The sequence below is a fragment of the Aplysia californica genome, unplaced genomic scaffold, assembly GCF_000002075.1.
Source record: "Aplysia californica isolate F4 #8 unplaced genomic scaffold, AplCal3.0 scaffold00187, whole genome shotgun sequence".
Lineage (NCBI taxonomy): Eukaryota > Metazoa > Mollusca > Gastropoda > Aplysiida > Aplysiidae > Aplysia > Aplysia californica.
Window position 1 is genome coordinate 80242 of NW_004797457.1, and position 22192 is coordinate 102433.

Genomic DNA, 22192 nt, shown 5'->3' on the forward strand with positions numbered 1-22192 from the left:
CAGGCAAGCAGGCAGACAGACGATAGAGAAGAAGAGACAGGGAGAGAGAAAGAGAGACAAACAGACAGACACACTGATAGACAGAGCGAGAGGGGTGAAAAGAGAGAGAGAGAGAGAGAGAGAGAGAGAGAGAGAAAGAGAAAGAGAGACAGACAGTCAGAAACAGAGACAGAGAAACAGATGGACAGACAGACATATAGACAGAGCGAGAAAGGGGAGAAAGAGAGACAGAAAAAGGGAGAGAAAGAGAGATAGAGAGAGAGAGAGAAAGACAGACAGACAGACAGACAGACAGACAGACAGACAGACAGACAGACAGACAGAGGGAGAGAGAGGGGGAGAAAGAGAGGTAGACAGAGGGAGAGAGGGGGGAGAAAGAGAAACAGGAAGAGAAAAAAAGACAGACAGAGAGGGAGAGAGAGATGACAGAGGGACACTGGAGAACGAGTAGATTTGCTGAAAATTAAACCGATTATTCCTTTAATTACGGTGATATTATTTTTTCAGATCTATAGAGACGAAGTAATGTATCTGCGTCTATTTGTTTATTAGAATGTATGTTAACTTCAGCCAAAAACAAGTCTTACAGTTTGTGGCCGAGGGAGGCAGGGGGTTGCCTAAAATATGCAATAAAATTCACAGGCCTCCTTCTTTGTTTTAAAGGCCAAGTAACCCAGTGAACTGACTACAGACGGTACTACATTTTCTCATGACATGACAGCATCCCTGAACATCGCCGTGGCAGCGATCACTACGCCTAAGTGTTTTCGCGCCGGGCGATACGCGAAACAATGCACTGTTGTTATGGAGCGCCGCCACGAGTGTCACCTCTCTATTACTGTAAACCCTCTCTGATGTTATTCACTACTGGTATTACAATTTGTGATACCATATGGCTATCTTAAAATTACAAAGTTATCTCTGCTCAGTACCTAGTTTTGAGAAATTTTCCGTAAAAAATCTTGTTTCACATGCCAGCCAAACTTTTTAAAAATGCAATTCTTTGAATATCTTGATAATGGCTCTGAATAATTTCATGATTTTGATAGAACAGATACAACATTTTGGTTTCTGACCTCATGGTTTTAGTAACTCAAAATGGCCTGAAATGTCTGATTAACTTTGTAATTCTAAGGTTGCGATATATATGTTTGTAAGAAAGAACACTCGCACAAAATTTCGAGCATTTTGGAAGATATGAAGAAAGAAATTACATTTTCTTTCCAAAAAGTGTTTGACATAATTTGGCGGATAAACGGTTTGACACCAGTGATATTTAATTCGGCGATGTCACAGTGATGAATTTTATTTGTTGTGTGTTTTGATTTTCATTTATGAATGACACATGGTTGGAGTGTGCAACTACTCGGATGTTTAATCTGTTTTATGTTCCCTTGCCCTCTTCGTTAGATTCTGCTTGGTTTCTTTTTCTTCTTCTGTTTTGGATTTCTTAGGTAGTGGACTCTTCTTTCACCCTTGGTGCATCTGATTATGTATTTTGCCAAGTACATTTCACCTTGAAAGGTAGTGGACTCTTCTTTCACCCTTGGTGCGTCTTATTTTAATGTATTTAGCCAAGTACATTTCACCTTGAAAGGTAGTGGACTCTTCTTTCACCCTTGGTGCGTCTTATTTTAATGTATTTAGCCAAGTACATTTCACCTTGAAAGGTAGTGGACTCTTCTTTCACCCTTGGTGCGTCTTATTTTAATGTATTTAGCCAAGTACATTTCACCTTGAAAGGTAGTGGAATCTTCTTTCACCCTTGGTGCGTCTTATTTTAATGTATTTAGCCAAGTACATTTCACCTTGAAAGGTTTCATTTTTGCTATGTGTATGAAGGTATGTTTGTTTTGGGTTTTCTTTTTTTTCTTTTTTAGCTAGAGTTTGGGGTGACCTCAACTTCCCCTGTCACTGTGATTAAAACATTACTATGACACAGAAATGAAAACGGGTGTGTATCATAGTTGCTGTTAAAAGAAAATTAGTAACTTTTGTATCTACCTCACAGAATTGAAGGTGCTCTCTTTTCATAAGAGAGCAATGTTATGCTCTCCATTTTTTTTTCCAGTTTTGGTTAAAATTGAAGTTAATGGCAAAAGCAAGAAAAGAAAGAGTTATAGAAGAAAGAACAAAAGTACTAAAGCATCGAGGAAGTACTTTCTGTGACAAAGGCTGTTGACGTTCTGTGGCAGGATCAAAATTAAGTGTGCATATACACAGGTTATTGCGGACACCTTTGGAAAATTGGCAGGAACCTGTTTGTTGAGAGGATTCCTGCTCTCGATGACAGTGGTCTTCCTTGAGCACAGCAGCTTTGGCAGATGGACAAGACAGACAGACAGGCAGACAGACAAGCAGAAAGACAGAAAGTTAGACTGTCTTTTTATTAAAGTGGATTCCTTGCACTGAGCAGTAGCTGCACCACCTACTTTTATTTTAACCAGTGACTACTCTACATAAGTCTGAGGATTGTATGGGGGAATGCTGTAAGAATAATCCTCTAAACACGTCTTGCATCTTAGATACAACCCTATGAAGTATGAAGACTCCAGGGGTGATGTCACTTGTTTCTCTATATCTCAAGGTAAACCTCTTTAAACTTGCTGCACCTTCTAGTTTTCTCCTGTAATTATGATACAGAGAATTTAGTGCAGATGCGCTATGAGAAAGAAAAAAAAAAAGAATAATGAGTTTGGGGTGTCAAAATGCAGTGTCCACATTCTTCTCTATCTTCTTTGCCTTCCTCAGCTAGATCTCAGGGGTTTGTCGACTGCTGGTTTTTCAACCTGCAGTGCAACTGACTTTTATGTATGTGGCCTTTTTTCCTATTTGCTAGGGCCCCTTCCCTTGTTGCTACCTTAGAATTACAAAGGTCTCTCTGCTCATTACCTAGTTTTGAGAAATTTGAAGAAAACAATTTTGAGTTTCACAACATTTGAAGTTTTTTCAAATGCAATTCTTTGAATATCTTGACAACGCCTGCAAATAATCTTTCGATTTTGATATAGCAGATAGAACATTTAGTTTCTGACCTCATAGTGTTTAGTTAGTAACTTAAAAAGGCCAAAAATATTAGATAAAACTTTGTAGTTTAAAGGTAATGTTGTGTCTACTTGTAGCAATGAATAACTTTGATTAGTCCAAAGTAAGTATGGATTTGGTTGGTATATTGTGTGACCTCTTGACCTGTGATGTGGTTGCTGTGACACCTAACATCTGCTCCTACTGTCATCCGATGTTATTAGAAAATTTCTACTCCTGTTGTAGATTAGCAACCAAAGAAAACTTATGAGTTCTGGGTGATCACAGTTGACTAAATTACATTTCTCTTTGCATCATTAAAATTAGTTTGATGCTCCTTCGATTCTTTTGTGAGGCATTGTGGTGAAATCAGGCACTCGTCAAAATAATTAAATCAAAGAAATTGGCCTTGTTGTGGCAGATGGGCAATTTTTTTCTAATTTTTTTTTCTTTGGCTCAACACCTTTTAAGTCCATTTAAAAACACATTTTTGTGTGGATTTTATTGAAAAAGATTGATTAAAGGCACAAAAAGTATACATTCTTAGTTTCTGCGGACTCGAAGGCTATGGAAGTTACCAAACTTTAGTGTCCATTTTCTTGCTAATTTTAACTCTGAAACCAGGCGACCCTGACTTCCTTCAATCGCAAATGTTTCGACTTCTATTCAACATAGATGGGTATTATTTCTCGAAAAGGAAGGCAAGTGGACAGGCTTTAAGGTGATACCGATAACCCCATATGCCCAAAAATTGACTAGTGCCTGATTCCACCAGGTTGTGACACATTTCGTAAGCCGTCTCCTGTTGGAAATTCTGTTGTGACTGTAAAAGGTTGTCACATTAGGGAGAGAAAAGAGAGATAACAATGCATTTCAATTATTGCATACTTCATTTCCACACAAAAAAGTGCTCAATGGGCTTGACAATAAATTCAAAGAACACATGTGCCCTAGCCTAAGGTCCCAATACCAGTCCTTTCTTTCCGTCTTTCTCACTCTCTCTTTCTCTCTCTGTCTCTGTCTCTGTCTCTGTCTCTGTCTCTCTCTCTCTCTCTCTCTCTCTCTCTCCTTCTTATACTCCCACTGTCCCTGTTTCTCTCTCTCCTCTCTCCCTTTCTCTCCTTTTCTCTCTCTCTCTGTCTCTCTGTCTCTCTCTCTCTGTGTCTTTCTCTCTCTCTCTCTCTCTCTCTATTGCTCTACTGTTTTTCCAGCACTTGCTTGAGCACACACAGTCCCACAAAAACTTGCACATATACACCCGTGTATTCATCAAGGACAACATTTTGGGAATGTCTGTCATAACAGATCAAAGCTGGCCTGAAACAAATGCGTTTTTATTGTTGGTTTGAAATTTGATAAAGTTGTCAACTCTTGCTGACAGGGTGTACTGGCTGTAACAAGTTGCTGTATGGCAGCACGAAATGGACAGTGCAATGGTAACCGAAATAGAAGTGAAACAGAAAGATATTTAGTTGGTGGTTGGCAGGTGCTCTGGTGTGGTTTGCTCTTTCTTTCCTGTCAAACATCTGTTGTCCTAAACTCTCCTCCTTTTTTATGTTTGTTACTCTCTTGTAACGCCTAATCTTCAGTACTTATATGACCTTATATTGTATTGCATGTGCCGTAAAACTTACTTAACCTTAAAATAAACTAAAAATGTTTAGATCAGGACCTCGAGTGTTCTCATCCTCCCCCCCCCCAAACGCCTTCTTTGGCTAAGAAAACCAAGTTCTGACCAGCCCTTACACAAACACATGCTATTGAAATTGTTAACAAAAAGATTAGTTGTACACAGCTTTGTCAAGGTTTTAAATAAGCCTTTACCCGGTGCGTGCGTGGGTGCATGGATGCATGATGCCTGTGTGTAGTGGGGAATGGGAAGTGTGATGATAATGACTCAAACTTGAGAAACATTTGGGTCAAGCACTTGTCCATAAGGATTTGCAACTGTGAAAGTTCTGATAAGGCAGACGTTGGTCGTGTTTTTTGTTCAAAAACTTATTTGTTAGAGTGATGCAGTGGTTTTGTACAAATGTGCACGTTTTATATTTCAGGTGAATATACATTTGTGTGCAATGAGTCAAGTTGTGGGAAAAGATTCCTGACGTCGTACTCTTTGAAAATCCACGTAAGGGTGCACACAAACGAGAAGCCTTATGAATGTGATATTTCTGGCTGTGAGAAGTCTTTCAACACTATTTACAGGTTTGTACAATATTATTTGAGTGAGTAGTTGTTCGCTGTTTGTGTGTATGGACAGGAGAGGAAATGATGTTTGGAGGTCAGTGGATGTCTGTAGCTCTGGGAAGAAGTGGGGAAATGGTAAGGAGTCATTTATCTTATATAGACTTGTTATTAAGCCATCACTAATGTAATTCTCTGTTAACAAAATCAGGTTTTCTTATCCTTTTTAGAGCCAAGGTGTGATTTAGAATTTATTGTTTCATTACTTATGTAAAAGTTATTTGTGTGTGAGGCATGGTGAAATCAGGCGCTCTTCAAAATAATGAAATCGAAAAAACCCCCAACTTTTTTCACCTGGTTTGGCAATTTTTATCAAATATTTGTTCTTTGGTTCAGCGCCATTTTTATCCCTGTACAAACACATTTCTGTATGGATTTTGCTTAAAAATGTTGATTAAAGGCACAAAAAGGGTAGATTTTCAGTTTCCAAGGACTCCCAAGGTATGGAAGTCTTCAAACTTTGAGGGCCATTTTCTCGCTAATTTTACCTCTGAAACCAAGTGACCCCCGTCTCCTTCTATTGAAAATATCTTGACTTCTATTCAAGATAGATGGGCATTTTTTCCATAGAAAGCAAGGTAAAAAAACTGGCTTTAATATAATACCAATAACTGTACATGCCCAAAAATTGACGAGCGCCTGATTTCATCGTGTCGTGACACGTCTATTTTTTATTTTACATTTTACCTGCTTTTTCTTTTTCTGCTGTTACAGATTACGAGCACATAAGCGCTTACATACGGGTGAAACGTTCAAATGTGAATCTGATGGTTGTACCAAGTACTTCACAACACTAAGTGACCTTCGCAAGCACATACGAACGCATACAGGGGAAAAGCCTTTTGTGTAAGTGTACAACCGATTTTGATTGCCTTGTTATTTGTGAAATCCAAATACGGTTGTTGCCATTGAAAAGGCAGCTGTAAAGTCTGTTGAAAAACGTTGTGGAAGTATTTCTTTGTGTTAGTCAAATAAAGAGTGCATGTCTTGTCTTCTTCTTCTCTTTTTGAAATGTTGATATTGTCTGCACAATTCTTGACTTTTGAGTGACTTTAGTTTCATTTTTTACATCACATGATATATTCTGCCTGATTTTTGTTCTAAGCAGTTTCTCGCATATGCTGAGGGGGAACGAAAATCACATTTGGTTAGTGTATTTTGCTTTATGTTTTTTCATCTGTGTGGAATGGTAAGTTTTGGGTCTTTAAAGCAATCGGTCCCCACAAAAGCGGTTCAGATCATGCTGTGGAAACCTTTCAGTGTCGGACTGATGGAGAGGGGATTATGGTAGCCACTTGTATTGGGAGCCAGCCCCCCCTGCCCCTTTACTTCCCATCCACCTTCACACCCCTCGAAAAAGAAAGAATCCAACCCTGAAAAGCTGTCGGTGGAGTTGGGTGGGAGTTCTTCATGGACTTCTTTTGATTTGTAGTTGATCAAGTTTTACTGTTTCTACAGTTGCCATGAAAACGGTTGTGGAAAGGCGTTTGCTGCCAGCCATCATCTCAAGTCACACAACCGAATCCACACAGGTGAGAGTCACTTACAGCTTAGAACAGATTCCTCATTGGTCAAAAGGACCCGATTTTGTATGATCAGGTCGGGTCGGGAAATGATTTTGGCCAGTGCGCACTATATCAAATAGTCGTGTGCTTTTTCTTCATCAAATTTTACTGTATTTTGCATGCAGAAACAATATTTGACCCCCGCAATGTCATATGACGGGTAGATTCTTCTTGGCTTTTGGTCACAATTTTCACAAAATGCGCCAGATCCATACCTGCCAACCCTACAGAAAAAATCGGTAGATCACCGACTTTTTGGTCAAACTACCGATCCACCGATTTTGAGAGATGCCACCGACTTAGCAGGGTGACTGCCAGGCCCCGTGAATTACCCTGGAATTTGAGAAAGTTATCGAATATTTGAAAACCAAATCCGATAATGCCCTTAAGTTCATTTTTGCTGGTCGTGATTGTGATATTCATTCGGCTTCCCCGAGGCCGAGAGTATATTTCTTCACGCGGACAGGCGGCTCTGGTGGCAAGCGGAAGTGTATGTGTGATACCAACGTTTGATCGGGATAATCAAGATATACTTTCACTTTCGTTACCACCCAGAAATCTGCTAGTAGTAGTTTGATAACGCAACGTTAATTGTAACAACATGCAGACTGTTCATGGCAAACGCTGTGTCGCCCTGAAAATAAATCAATATTTGTCCTTTGCTGTCACTTGTGAAAAGAAAAGAAAATTATAGTTATACAACCGTCTTGTCGGGCTCGCCATTGTGACCAGTCAATGAACCCACGCGTTCCATCACATTGTGCGTGCACATATGAATAGGACAGGATGGCACCAGCTACTTTAGGGTAAATACCTCTAGTAGTTTTCATGTTTGTCCTATTATTTTGTTCTTTGTCATTTTCTACATTTGTTTGAAGTCGCAAACACATTCATGCATATTTTGATGTGGGTAAAAATTTGATAGGGTCCTAAATTAAGTATGCGACAAGTGGCAATATAGCTTACTACAGATTTTTTAGGTCAACTACAGATTTTTGGACAAAAATTTGTGTCAACGACAGATTTTGGCCCTGGCATTGTTGGCAGGTATGCAGATCGTGAGTTAGAAAATCAAATGTCTTTTTTTAATCTTTTTTTTATTTTGAAGGATTTTATCAAATTGTGCCAAAGTGGAAACTTTTGCCTCTTTATGATTGTAAATCTGGTTGGAGAGATATGAATTGGACATTGTATTGACGCAGAATAGGTCATTGTGATGGTGGCTTCCTTATTTTTTCCACTAGGACACCGTGCTAACAGGAAAGTAAATGGGAAGACAAGAGATATTCCAATTTTGACAAAGTTGTGGGATGAAGAAAGGAAAAAAAAAGAATGAAAAGATTTAGATGTTGTCCACTTAATATATTTGCTACTTAAATCATGCATTTTTGTTTGGTTTGATAAAGGTTTTACAGCACTTCCTACACGTGGGGTCATGTAAGTGCTGAAGATCAGTTTCAAGTGGAATGTGATTATTGTTATTATTGTGTTGTGGTCTATTAGAATTTGACAGCTTTCCCCCATATATTTTTTGTGAACTGACACATTTAGAAGGGAATTCACTTTAGAATTAAAGCCCCATACTACCCATTTTTGGCAGACCTTTTTTTCACCACCAGTATCTCGAATTCTGCAAAGTTGTATGTTGTAACCAACTAATTTGTTGATTATTAGTTCCACTGTACATTCTTTTTGTGTCCAAACTCTAGTATAATCATTCTCTGGGAGATTTAGTGTAAAAAGATCATTCGCAGCTCTGTGTAGCACCATTTAGTGACACTTGCAGGTCGGTAGAGTAGCTTTGATATTGTTTTCTTAGTGTCAAGATTTTTTTAGACTTCAATTTTTATTTGGTTGAGGTTGTCTCTTCAATTCAATGTTCAATGTTACCTTTGCAGGTGGTCGGCCTTTTGAATGTACACAAGATGGCTGCCTAAAAGCATTCACATCAATATACAGCCTGAAGTCTCATATTTCCAGACATGAAAGGGACTCTGAGAAAGATAAAGGTACAGAAATGATTTTAAACAGGACCTGCGATTTTCATACACAAAACCATAAGTGAAGGAGTAAGCTGATGAAATCAATGATTGCATTGTACTGGCTTGTGGTTGTCTTTAAAGCAGTTATCAATTATTCATGCATTCCTTGCCATGCCTCATGCAAGTCAGATTTGTCGTAATATGAGCTGTTTCCATTTTTCATCCCAAGTGTTTCAAAATGAGCTGACTGGACTGTTTAGTGTTCACCAATGCGGTTGAGGAAAGTGGAGTGAGTTTTTTGTTAGGAGATCAATGCGCTCACTTTCTCTCTTTTCAGTATTTAATTCCTTTGTTCTAATTAGTTCATGATGAAGTGCTAGTTTTATTTGAGCTAACTGGCAGTGATCAGCAACTCATTTGCTGGTGGTTGGGGGGGGGGGGCACTGCTAGGTTCTACTTTATAAAGTGTCCCTCTTTGGTTACTATTTCTCTTTTGTCCCTGCTCTAAGTGACCATTATGAAACCAATGTGCTTCTCATGCTGTAATGTGCTTCGTTTGTTTGTGGCGTCGGTGGCCTAGTGGTTAGGCTCTCGGACTCGCAACCGTAAGGTCGTGATTTCGAATCCCGTCAGGGGCCCGACGTTGTGTCCTTGGGAAAGGCACTTTACACGAATTTTCCCCACTTCACCCAGGTGGGAATGGGTACCCGGCTATAGACAGCGAAAGTTCTTGTCAGTTTGTTAGTGTTTGAGCGCTTAATCAGCTGCTTGCACTGTATGCTTCCCGGGAAGCTGAGAATGTTTCGGAGCGTTCTATGGTCTGCTGGGGTAATAATATAGTGTAAAGCGCATAGAGCCTGCTGTTGAGCGGGGGTATGCGCTATACAAATGCTATCTATTATTATTATTATTTTGTTTTTCTGTGCCTTGCAAACAGGTCAACAGCCCTCCTCTGAGAAGAAAAGTACAGCGGGGGGAGGAGGGCAGTGTTCAGGGGAGTGTCACGGCAACGACAACTCGGCTGACACAGGCCCCGACATAGTGAATTTCCAGAACGTGGTACTGGTTCAACAAGGAGATGTCAGTTCTTCCCTCCCGGCAGAATCCCTGCAGCAGGTGAAGTTTTTTTTTGTTGTTGTCAGGATTTGAAGTGCCTGTGGCTTTTTAAACCTTATGGTGGTGGGTGGTTGGCGGGTGCTCTGGTGTAGTTTGCTCTTTCTTTTGTATCTAACATCTGTTGTCCTCATCTCTTTTCTCCTTCTTTTGTGTTTGTTATTCTCTTGTAACAATGTGACTTACTTGTGTTGCTAGTGCAGTAAAACGCTTACTAAAACAAATAAAACTTCACCCTTTGGACCCAAGTACATACCTGAGTGTACTCTGTCACTGCCCCTTTTTTCCTTTAGTGCACTGAATGTAGACCTCAGTGGGGGTGGTATAAATCTATTGGTAAGCCCAGGTCTGTAAGGCTCAAAGGGTTAAAACACAATTTTGAAAATGTATCACTGTTTGGTCCTGAGGTTTGTTCCTGCGATGTAAGCTTCCCTGCCAAACTGTCCACCCGCGGATGTTCAGCAGTTTCTGAAATCTGTCAATGCTGATTCCCAAAATGGCTTTGGAGTGGAGATACGAGCAGCTTTCTTATTCAAATCAAAAGAGTGGAGAAAAAGAAAAAAAAACCCAATTCATTTGTCCTTGTGGAAAACATCATTTGTTTGTTTGTCTTTTACAATGTTATGTAAATGTCTATGTATCCATTTATGTATTTTGTGAATTGCAGTGTATATATTATTTTATTCTCATTCGTGACGATGTGTAATCGTGTGCGTGTGATAAGCAAGTAGATGTGTGTGTGTGTGTGTGTGTGCGTGTGTGTGTACGTGTGTGTGTGTGTGTGTGTGTGTGTGTGTGTGTGTGTGTGTGTGTGTGTGTGTGTGTGTGAGTGTGTGTTTGTGTGTGTTTGGCATACATGTGTGCGTGTTATGTATTCGTGAGTGTGTATGCGTGTGTTTGTGTGTGTGTATATGTATATGTGTGTGTGTTTGTGTGTATATGAGTGTGTGTGTGTGAGTGTGTGTGTGTGTCGCGTGCATGAATATTTTTCTTACATGCATTTATGTAAAGCGCCTAGAGCTGTGTTTACACGGGAGTGGGCGCTATAGAAATGATCTTCATTATTATTATTATTAAATATTTGTATGTAGACCTGGAGTCTCCATCACCAGCTCGTTGTTGTAGCGTCTGATGGGATCGCACAGGCTGCTTCTCCTGCTTTCACCAGGCTGTACTCCTTTCTCAATCTATTTGTCTTTTGTTACAGGGGAAAGTGACTCTCAGTGCGGAACAGCTGTTCAATTCTCTGTACACTACCCCAGTGCTCAACGAGAATCTTGTACAGCACGGGAAAGGAGACAGAGATTGTAAGTGTAACGTATTAATTGAACTTAATTTTAATAACTGCAGCAACCCTCTTTCTCACTAAAGAGGGTTTTTTTTTCTTTGGGGGGGGGGGGGGGGGTGTAAAGGCTCCATGTTTCAAAAAGAAAGGAAAGATGCAGTTAACAGCAAAGGAAGGTAGGCAAAGATGGTAAATGTAACATGTTATTTAGCAATGCCCACCGAGCGCGTTTGTTCTGCCGATTTTTGGCCCCCGCAGCGGGGGTGTTTCTTGGGACGCACTAACGCAAAGGTTGTTGTCTTCAACTCGCTCTCACACCGCTTCTCGTGAATGGATATGAATGAAACTTGGCAGCCAAGCAGAAAAGAGGTCAATCTCGTCGTATGCAGAGAAAAACGTTTGCAAAAGTGGTTGATGTGGTGCGCTTTGAAGATTTTTTGGAGCTGTGATTTGTCAAACTGACTGATACGTTGTAAACCATTTTTCTTTATTCCCTTAAAATTTCATGCTTCTGTGTTTAGCGGTTTTCGCGTAATCTTTAAAAATGTGGGAGTAACTAAGGGAAAAAGCGGCATTGCCATTTGCACGTGCTGGGTGAACGACCGGCGGCTGGGAAATTTCCACTGAGTGACGTCATCAGCCATCGGTCGCCTCGGGCGCTACAAACGAGGCCCCGCTTCTGTGAACCGGAAAGGGGGGGAAGGATACTTGAAAACTAAACGGAGGCCTTGATAACTTGCGTTTTTGTTGCATTTTAGTCACAATACAATAGATGTAGTCATTTTCATTTGCTTGATTGCATGACCGAAGAATAGAAACAGAAAAGCAAACATCTTGAGAAGTGGTATGGCATTGTGTTTGCGTTATGATAGCCTATTCCCCCCTCTTGGGAAAGCACACACTTGGACTCGTCCTGTGTGCTCTGTTTGGAAAAGTGAGGCATTAAGATTGTTATTAAAGAGTATGGTACTTATTTAGTCCAGTCTGGAAAGACAGTCCCGTTTATACATTGTTATCGTTCACGCGTGCGTGAGTGCGCTCGCGTGCATGTGTGTGTGTGTGTGTGAGAGAGAGAGAGAGAGAGAGAGAGAGAGGTGTAAATGTGTTTTATTTATTGTATGAGTTGTAGCCTACACATGCAAAATATTCCCATGACTTGTAAACTATATTATCTGAACGCATCTTAATCTACCACACAATAGGACACTGTCCAACAATGGATATACACAGAGACGATCTTATTTTCTATTACAAAGTATACATGCTTTTACTAGTAGAGAACTGGATTTATTAGACTAATAAATCCAGTTTTCTACTTACATTTTGTGACAAATTGATCCAGAGCATTGCTTGGCAAGGAGGAACCTTTTATATTTCCAAGTTTCATTCAAATATCATGACTTTGGAAGAACATATGACTGATAATCTTTGTAAATCTGTAAAGAACGCCACTTTTTTAACCTGTTAATGTCTTTACCACTCAAAAAGTATGACGCATATTAAAAATCTGACAGCATGACTAGATTCTGCATTAATAAATGGACTAGACTGCCAAGTTTCATTTACATATTCCAAGAAATAGGGGAACTATGACAAATATTGTCTCAAAACGTACCGAAAAACGCCACATTTTTACCTGTAAACGTCTTCATAACTCAAAAAGTAGGATAGCTATGAAAAATCTGAAAGCAGGAATAGATTCTGCACTAGAAAATGTACTGGGTTGCCAAGTTTCTTTTAAATACTCCGAGAAATGAGCGAGTTATGACGAATATTGTCTCAAAACTCACCAAAGAACGTCCCATATTTTGGGTTTTTTTTCATTATATAAAAGTGTACCAAAAATTAATTGATTAAAAAATTCGTAACTTTTTTGTTTATTGATGGATTTCAAAAATTTAAAAAGTTCCATTCTCTGTGAAGATACAGCTACAAAATGCACCCATTTGCAAACACTTTCTGGCAAAAAAAGGGTTTTTTGTGGTCATTGCTATATTATTCAACTTAATTTTGATAACTGTAGCAACCTTCAAAATTGACACTTTTTTTTTTAAAGGCTGAATGTTTCCAACAGAAAGAGATGCTGTTAACTAACGTAACCCTAATCCCATGTGGGCATGCACAGTGGTGGTAGTGAGAAGCCCTGAAGTGAATTACCTTGATGTGATATTTGACAGCAGACATTACTTTCATAATAGTCTTTCTCTTTCAAAATAGCTTTTGAATCTCTTATCTGGACATTCTAAACTAAGAAAAGAACACTTGCAATATTTCGTAATGTTTACATATACAAGAGAGAAGTACAGAAGTATATTATAAACTACAGTGGGAGGGAATCTGATATGCAACAGGGAAGGAATAATGAGTAGATTCTAAAATGATGATTAAGATGGTAAAGAGTAAGATAAACCTCAGTCAATGTACATGAAGGACTACAGTGGAAACCATATATAACAGGCCCAGTAATAACAGGGATCCGGTAAGAACAGGATTGTTTAAATCCCCATTTTTTTGTACTCTCTATTAAAAGTTATCGGGAATAACAGGGCCTCATCGGAGCCCAATTGGTTATAGCAGGGACAAAGGCTTGTTTTAACAATGTGTAAAAAGTAAGAGAGAGAGAGTAACCCAGTAATGGAGCAAGCCCATGCGAGCCACGCCACTGCAAGCACACACAGCAGGTGACCCGGTGAAGCGAGAGAGGGCTACGGTGTGCTGCAGACTTCGATCTAGATCTAGTCCCATGGGTTCGTTATAGTGGCGGCGGGTGGCAGGTTGCTACGCGAGGGTTAATCGCGCTGGAAAACTCGCGCCTCATCACTAGCCAAGTTTGGTGTACATAGCAAAGCGAGAACAGCACAATCGTGGTCCTGCTACTACACAGACAATATATTGCTTCCTCATTTGAAGAAGACTTTTTGTTGGTATTGGTATGCAGCAGTTTCACGAGGTTTCTTCTACCGGGCATTAGAGTAAGGAGGACAAGTAGCATCCACGAGATCCACAAAAGAAGACCCATTGACTTTGATGGTGAATACCACCACCTTTTCCACCAATTGATGGTTTACCCAGAGAGATTTCAACCATACTTCTGATGGCGTATACGGTATTCTTTCTTCCTTTTGTCCCAAATGGACGGTCTTTTGAAAACAGCGGCAATTAGTTGAACAACATCCGTTGTTTTGGCTTAGAACGTGACAAGAATTATGAGTAACCCAGTTGCTACAGTGATCACACAGGAGCAAAAGTTGGTAACCGACTACACACCCTGGCGCGAGAGAGACGCGCGTCGAGAACTAAAAGTTGGTTCTGGTAACTTTACCCGCCAGGCAACAAATTTAGCAGTGCCTACACACATGCGTTGACTATGTTCACTTACATAAAAGAGTGTGTCACATTTCATGCACGGTTCGGACTAGGCGTGCGATTTCTCGAAACCCGCCGCCACTATAAACACTGGCTAAGCCTAGCTACACGCACGTGTAATGTGTCATGCGCAGGCCTGCCGCATGGCAAAATCTGACAGCCCTGGTCATGCGCAGAGCTTGTTTCCTGGGTACTTGTGGCAAAGGAAACTACCCATGAATAAATACAGCTGGGTTAGTCCACAAATCAGTTTAGATACCTTGCGGGCTTTGGTGCTGGGGGGAACTGAGCACTTATGGACCTGTCCGGTGTGCAATGACGTTGCCCAGGACAGGTAATACAGGTAATACAGTCCACAAATGCTTACTCCACTTGTATTTCTGATTTAACAGGGACCTAATGTAACAGGACTTTTTCTCTGGTCCCACCATCCCTGTTACATCAGGTTTCCACTGTATATCCATTTGTGTAGAAAAGCATGAAACATCAGGATCTTTAAATTGTATTTCTTTGATAAGTATGTGGAGTATGAAAGTTAGCATCCCTATAGGCTTTTTTATACATATTTTTTCAGAAAGGTCCATAAAGTCCAGTTCTCAGTTGTTGAATGGGCCATAGGGCCCAGAGTTGAAAAAAAATTAAGTGACTGCTGTTATTGCTTTATTTTAAAAAAAATATTTTCGTTTCTCCTAATGCCAGGTGTGGGCTGTGACTCGGTACAGGAGATAATGCAGCCGGTGATTCCTCTAGAGTCGTGCGGGGAGCCGCAGCCTATCCCCATCGGTTTGATGACTTCCAGTGTGCCCGTCTGCCACTCACACTCAGCTGGCCACCTGGTGGCTCCGACCGTGTCAGCCCAGCACATCCTGGGTTCTCAACTGGCTGTGGAGGCGCAGGGGGGCGTGTCTCAGGGCACCTCATTACTGTTGGATACCCAGGGGGGCGTGTCCCAGGGCACCTCATTACTGTTGGATACCCAAGGGGGCGTGTCTCAGGGCACCTCATTACTGTTGGATACCCAGGGAGGAGTGTCCCAGGGCACCTCATTACTGTTGGATACACAGGGGGGCATGTCCCAGGGCACTTCAGTACTGTTGGAGAATCAGGGGGGCGTGTCCCAAGGTCCCTCTGTACTGTTGGAGACTCAGGGGTGTGTGTCCCAGGGTCAGCCGGTACTGTTGGAGAATCAGGGGGGCGTGTCCCAGGGCACTTCAGTACTGTTAGAGTCTGGGGGTTCCTCTGCTATCTTGGGCACCGGCGGTGTTGAGGCGGGGGGCAGCACCACGACGGCGACAACCGTGCCGGATCCCAACTCCCTGGCCAACATCCAGCTGCTGCGCTCGGAACTGGTGAAGAACATTCTGGGCACGAGCAATACCATCGTGGTGCAGACTGCGGATGGGAGTCTGGTCCAGGTCCCCAGCTCGGCGTTGTTGGATCAGGCGGGGCTGGCCTCTTTAGTGCCCGGATGTCTCGGTGCCAACCAGACCCTGGCGGCCGCCAATAACTCGGTCTGCCTGCCAGCTGCTGCCTGTCACAGCACGTTCCTCGAGCTTTCCAAACCTTCTGAAGGTGGTGAAGTGATAGCCTCGACAATGGCAGCGAATACTGCCTTGAACGGACTGTCGGAGCTTGTGGCAGGCTCCAGTGGCGGCGCCTCGCAAAATTTCCTCCTCCAGCCTTCTGGAGGAAGCTCTAGCAGCTCTGAAGCCACCAGCGGCGTGTTTCTTCCGCCGACAACCATGCTGGTCCCGAACGTGGCGAGCCAGAGTGGGCAGCAGCAGCACCTGCTCAGAGGTCAGGAAGGCATGGGGAGTGGTCTGTCCACGGCCATCTTCGAAGTTGCCGCTACGGGTCAAGCGGTTGCCCCTGCAGCGGCTGTGGTGGGTTCCATCCCCAACCAGACTGTGGTTTCTAACAGTGTGAAGAGGGAAAGTAATGATGGGAGCGGGGGCTCCTCCTTATCTCCCCTGACCTTCGTCGACCCCGCGGCCATGTCGGCCTCCCAGCCCAATGTAGACCTGACGGCGAGCTCTCTCATGTCGGACAGCTGTTGTCACGCCTCTTCGTCCTCGTCGGAAGTTTTTAACTCGACGGTCTCCACCGTTTCTTCTGGGATGGTCCAGGCAGGTCCATCCAATCTGGTTCTCCCAGAGGATGGAACTTTGACATCTGCGATCCAAAAAGGCATTCCCGTATCGATCCTGCCGGGCGCCAACCCAGAGTCGATTGTGCTAAACCAGGTGTTTGTCCCAGTGTACAGCAACACGGACAAGGGACCGGTCATAGAACTCGTGCCGATCAAACCTCCCCAGTGACCCCACTGAGCCACGCCATGCCACAGGAAAAGCTCAGTGCCTAAAAAAACACACCAAAAAAACACCAAATTCTACCCGCCTTACTTTCAAAAATGTACACTGTTCCTCTTGACATCTGATGTGGGAGAAATGTTTCATCGATGCATCATCTTCCTGGAGGTCTGTACTCATGTTATCCTGTTAACTCGGTTTTTCATGATTCTCGTTGACAAATTGTTATTCACCTTCTGCAGCTGTTATCTCCTTATCCTTGAACGGTGTCATTTTCCTAAGATTTGGCCTCATGAGTATGGCTTTCATTTCCACATCCTCTGACAGGTAGCAGTGAGATTTTGCTGCGAGGCCTTGTGTATATTATAATAATGTTTCATAACGTAAATGTGTGTGTCATTAAGTGTTGATATACTAATTTTGTGCTGCTTGATGAAGAAAAACAACCTCCAATACCAAAAGAAAACATGCAGAGTGTTTCAGTGCCACTGTAATTCCTGCCCTTGTTGATAACTGCTATGGTGTATTGGGTCATGAACTTGATCTAGAACATGAACATTTGAGTTAAGAATCTCAGTAGGCAAGCGTCCTACTTAGTTTCTGGTTTTGCCTCACACTTACTCTGCCAGGACTTATTTTTACTCATTCGCTATGTATTATTTTGGGCATGTGCACAATTTTTTCGGGAGGGCGAAATGAGATGATGGTTAGTGCACTGATCACAGGTCTTTGGGGCCACAAATTCATATAAATATCAACATATTATACACTGAAATTTTCAGTATGATTTGTAAAACACATCTGTATTGTTTATTTGTGTATTTTTCAAATTTGGTTTCTATAAGAGGCGATTATAGGTTACAACACAATTTTACTGGGATGCGGATGGAATTTGAAAATAAAAAGATTTTTAAAAAATCTTTTCACCTAGTCAAATAAAAATTGATTTGTCAATAACAGAGAAACGGCAGTTTGAGTCCATTTTACAAATATGGTATCAACACTCTACAGAAGAATCCTACATTTCTTTACCAAACACGATAATGGTACATTTTGTTTTGTAAAAGTACTAAGACTGGTGTCTGGGCTATGATTTGGGCATCACAATAAAACAAAGTGGCATAAACTTTGAATTCGTGCTTCAAAACTGAATCAAAACTTAGGATTTTCGGTGGAAATGCTTGACTCGGAAGTCAACGTTTTATTATTTCCTTTATTTCAACATGGGTATGTAAATTGGAATAGAATCTAAGCTAGAATTATAGGTCGGTTCTCGAGCCGTCGGGGGCGGCTTGCCGTAGTGAAGTCACTTTTGTGGCGCCGCTGCCCATGGCTCAGCGCATCGAACAGGTAAACAGGACCACCACCTTATGCTTGCCAATTTTATTTTAGGATAATTTTCAAGTTCATAAATAATGAGCTTATAAATGTACGAGATTAAGCATGGCACAGTTCAAACCAGTTGAACTGAAATTTCTTTTGAATAAGAACCAAACTTTGTTTCTGTGTCTATTTCTTTTTTTTTTCAATTTAAAAAGATACTCCATAATTTTATTATGACAACTGGGTTAGGAGTTAGGATGTCATGATTAACCTTGCTATAACCCACAAATCACTTCAGTAAGACACGAATCAATTTGTTGCAGTAGTTTTGGTGATCCATACATGATTGATGTTTGCTGCTGCTATTATAGGTGGTTGCAATATAAAAACAAGATCAGTGTGAAAGGCAGCAGTAGGCAAAGCACTAAAATGGATGATGAAGGAACCTCGCAAAATCTTTCATCATGCTCACAAGGTTGGCTCACCAAGGGCAGGGATAGGAGTGCATTTTCTTGCTGTTTTTTTTCTCTTTTAAATGAGAGTTTATCCAGTATTTTAGCAAAGGAAGCTCATATCCGTCTCAGAGTGTATTAATTTGTCAATATGAAAAAAAAAAAAGGAAAAGAATTACGTTCACATTTACCTGGAAATTCGAACAATGGGGTAACTTTTCTTTAGTTGCAGCAGGAACAAGGTACCTCACATAGCAATTGGTCATCATTTCTTTCTTTAATACTTTAATTTTCGAGGTAAAACTTTTTAATGAGGTTATGGTAGATCATATGACTACCTAGTCACAAGTGTTGCGGTGATCTTGAAATGTGACATTGACCTACATTTAACACTGCTTATACATTGCATTTAATTGGACAATAACTCTTTTGCTAATTTAGCTCTAGAGGTTTGAAAATATTTATATGCATGCTGGCTACAGTTTGTTGTGAAGATACATTTGTTAGTTCAAACCAATTTTTCTTGACAATTTTTTAAATAAAAAAATTAATTCAATATAAATAGTGATCATTATAAATCCTATGTAAAAAAATTGTTTGTGGTGTATTGTTTGGTATGGAGGAGCTTCATCTTTTATCAGGGTTTTGTCGTTTTTGTGCAAACTGATGGGCTGACATCTTTTTAGGCATCCGAGACCGAATCCTAAAAATGGATGTCTCTGATGTTTTTTGAATACTTTCAGTTTGTGGTTAGCTTTGTGTGAGGTTAAAATATCATGATGGGCACTAAAGGGAGAAAATTTTATAAGTTCGAAAGGAAAGGTTAACCGTTTGGTTCCATGTTACCTACAACGTATCAGTGTTCATACAAGTGCATTTTATATTTCATGAAATCAAAGATTATGTTGGAAAGCACAAAGATTCCTCATATATCAGGAATGCATTTTGTTTTTTCATTTGCTCTTTTTTGTGTTTTATCGGTATTGTTAATTGCTGCTATTGTCAAATCTTTTTTAAAAAAATTTTAACCCACCCATTCTCGCGGTCCTGTGAACTTGTATTCAGTTCTTTGTTGTATCATTTTGTCGGACCCGGTGCCTGCTACATCTCTGCATCATGAGTGTAAGATGCCTGCACAGGAGACTTTATTTATTCTGTTTTTCCGGATTTGTCATCAATTAAGTTTCATGTGATGACTTTCACTGAGCTGGTGGTTGGCTCACTTAGACATCTGAACCGTTGATTGTTCATTTTGTTTTTTTAATTTTTTTTTTCCTTGTGCGCTTTGAGTTTTGACTTTGAATCAAAGGTTATTGTCATGTGTAAGCAAGTGCAACATACAAATTTTAACTAGATGGTCTACATTAGACCAAATGTTACCTATCATGAACATTGTATTTGCATGATTGTTGGGAATCTCTTGCTTACTATGATTTAACACTGTTGTTATTGTTACGAAATTGGCAACAAATCTCTTTCCATACTTTGAATGTGGAGCAACTTGGCATGTTCATGATTTACATGTTGTCAGTGTGGAAGATGCTGTCCTATTGCTGTTGATAGTTTTTTTTTCCTTTCTTCTAAAACAGCAACTTGAATATGGTGAACAGGGATATCATTTTTCTATTTTTCTTAGTTATTCTCGTTATTTTCACTATACGAACTGTTATTACTCTAAGCATTTGTTTTCTGTTTTGCCCCATATTAGTAGTGTCTATGCTCTCTTTTCATTTGCAAATTCCTCTTTTGTAAAGTTTCAGATATTTTCACAAAAATCTCACTGACACTGCAGGATGAAAGTTTAATTAATCACGGTCATGTGTATTTTTATTATTGAACTCTACCTTTTTTTTTGGTATGAGTGTTAGGTTCTCCTAAACGTAATTATTTTGAAGCTGGGGAATGCTCTTGGCCAAGCGAGTAGAGATGGAAGAAGAAAAGAAAGAAAAAAGGCAGAGTTCTATACAGTTTTGGGAATACTGTGCACTATGCCTCCACGCCACAGCATATAGCAATGTTGTCCACTGACAGAGATTAATGTGGCAGTCCATGCTGAAAATGCATATTGAACTACATTTGCAGTTTTGATGTTTAAATATTCTACTTATTGGGAATTTCATGAGATTTAGACTAGATGCAGTTCCCACACTGAAGTTATTAAATTGTCATTAGTTATTAATACTGATTCGTTACCTGCTAGTCGAGATCAGCATTGCTGGCGTAGCTCACTCAATCATTCATTATTTCACAAGCAAACAGGGATGGCATAAGGGAGCAACGAATATAAAACCTCTGCCCGCCTACCTGCTGTTCAATACAGTAAGTGAATCGTTTTTTATTTGCGGTCAGAATTCAAAACTTATATTTTTGCCTATTCTCAGTTGTAAGTGGCCGCTATCATATCGTTTTGCTTCTTCTTTATTTAGGATCTTTTCGGTATCATTCATATATATATATATATATATATCTAGTATCCACCAGCTAACATTTAAATAAATACTCTCTGTGTTCACTTTTTATGAACCAGCTTCTGATTAACACCTCTCTTTTTGCTCACTACTGATGACCCCATTTAAAGGAGGATATAAAAAACCTCGTAGTATCAACCTATTTTGTAAACTCTGATAGGTTTTTTAAAAATTAACTTTTTTAACACCTCTTTTGACACAAGTTATAGTTATGTCATTTAGGAGGCAGGCTTTGACACCCCCCCCCCCGCCAGTGAGGGCCAACCTGGGCTGAGAGGGATACAAGGTCCCTGCAGAAAGACTGAGAGCTTCAATAAATATTTTTCCCACACGAGAATCAAACTCGGGTCTCCTATGTGCTATGGCAAAGCTCCTAATCAGACGCCGGCCTTTTGGTTTGACAAGGAAGACTTTCACAATGCTCATTTGTCTTACAACGAACTTGTTTGTAATGTACTGAAGAGGCTGCAAGGATCCGTGACTAAAACATATGTTTGTCTCTACCACAATTTTTTCAATCCTTTGGTAAGTTTCTTTTATACCGTTGTCAAATACGTTTCTTGAAATATCTCCACAGTCAAGTGGAACTGTAGTTCTAATGGACATAAATGTGTATGTGTAAACGGATAAATGTTGGTTTGCTCTGTCAGCAACGTGCAACAGAGAATGCAAGATGAGTAATAATTGTTTTGTTAAATAAAACTGTGTAGGATGGCATCTTCACAAGCATTAACACTGCGCCCCCTCCCCTGGCCTTTCCCTTTTTTCTGCTGCTGTGATCAAATGATTAAATTGGCAAAGGGGGAATCCCCCCCTAAAACGTGCTCTGTTTATGGATGGCCCTGGCCATTATTGCGGGTGATGAGTACTTATTACAGTATGCAGAAACATTTCTTCATGTAAATGTCGAGACAGGAGTCCTTTGTCAATGCAGCTTTAAAGCCTGAGGGGTATTTACTGTCCGCTGTCTGCTCAGTTCTAGCATGAAAATCTCCTGTCTGTGTAAATATGTACATAGTAAATTATTCTAAAAAATCAACAATAACTATGAACTTCTTTGC

General features: G+C 40.5%; 1 protein-coding gene across 1 annotated transcript in view; it reads left to right on the plus strand.

Annotated features, from left to right (window-relative positions):
* The window catches only part of LOC101854084, a 36245-nt gene extending 16328 nt beyond the window's left edge, over positions 1-19917 (plus strand). The window contains exons 4-10 of the mRNA XM_005098585.3: positions 5079-5229; positions 5983-6114; positions 6727-6800; positions 8732-8842; positions 9753-9931; positions 11136-11235; positions 15279-19917. Of these exons, the coding sequence (XP_005098642.1) occupies positions 5079-5229; positions 5983-6114; positions 6727-6800; positions 8732-8842; positions 9753-9931; positions 11136-11235; positions 15279-16897 (2366 nt within the window). The 3' untranslated portion in view covers positions 16898-19917. The remainder of the gene's footprint in view (positions 1-5078; positions 5230-5982; positions 6115-6726; positions 6801-8731; positions 8843-9752; positions 9932-11135; positions 11236-15278) is intronic.
* Positions 19918-22192: the final 2275 nt, after the last annotated feature.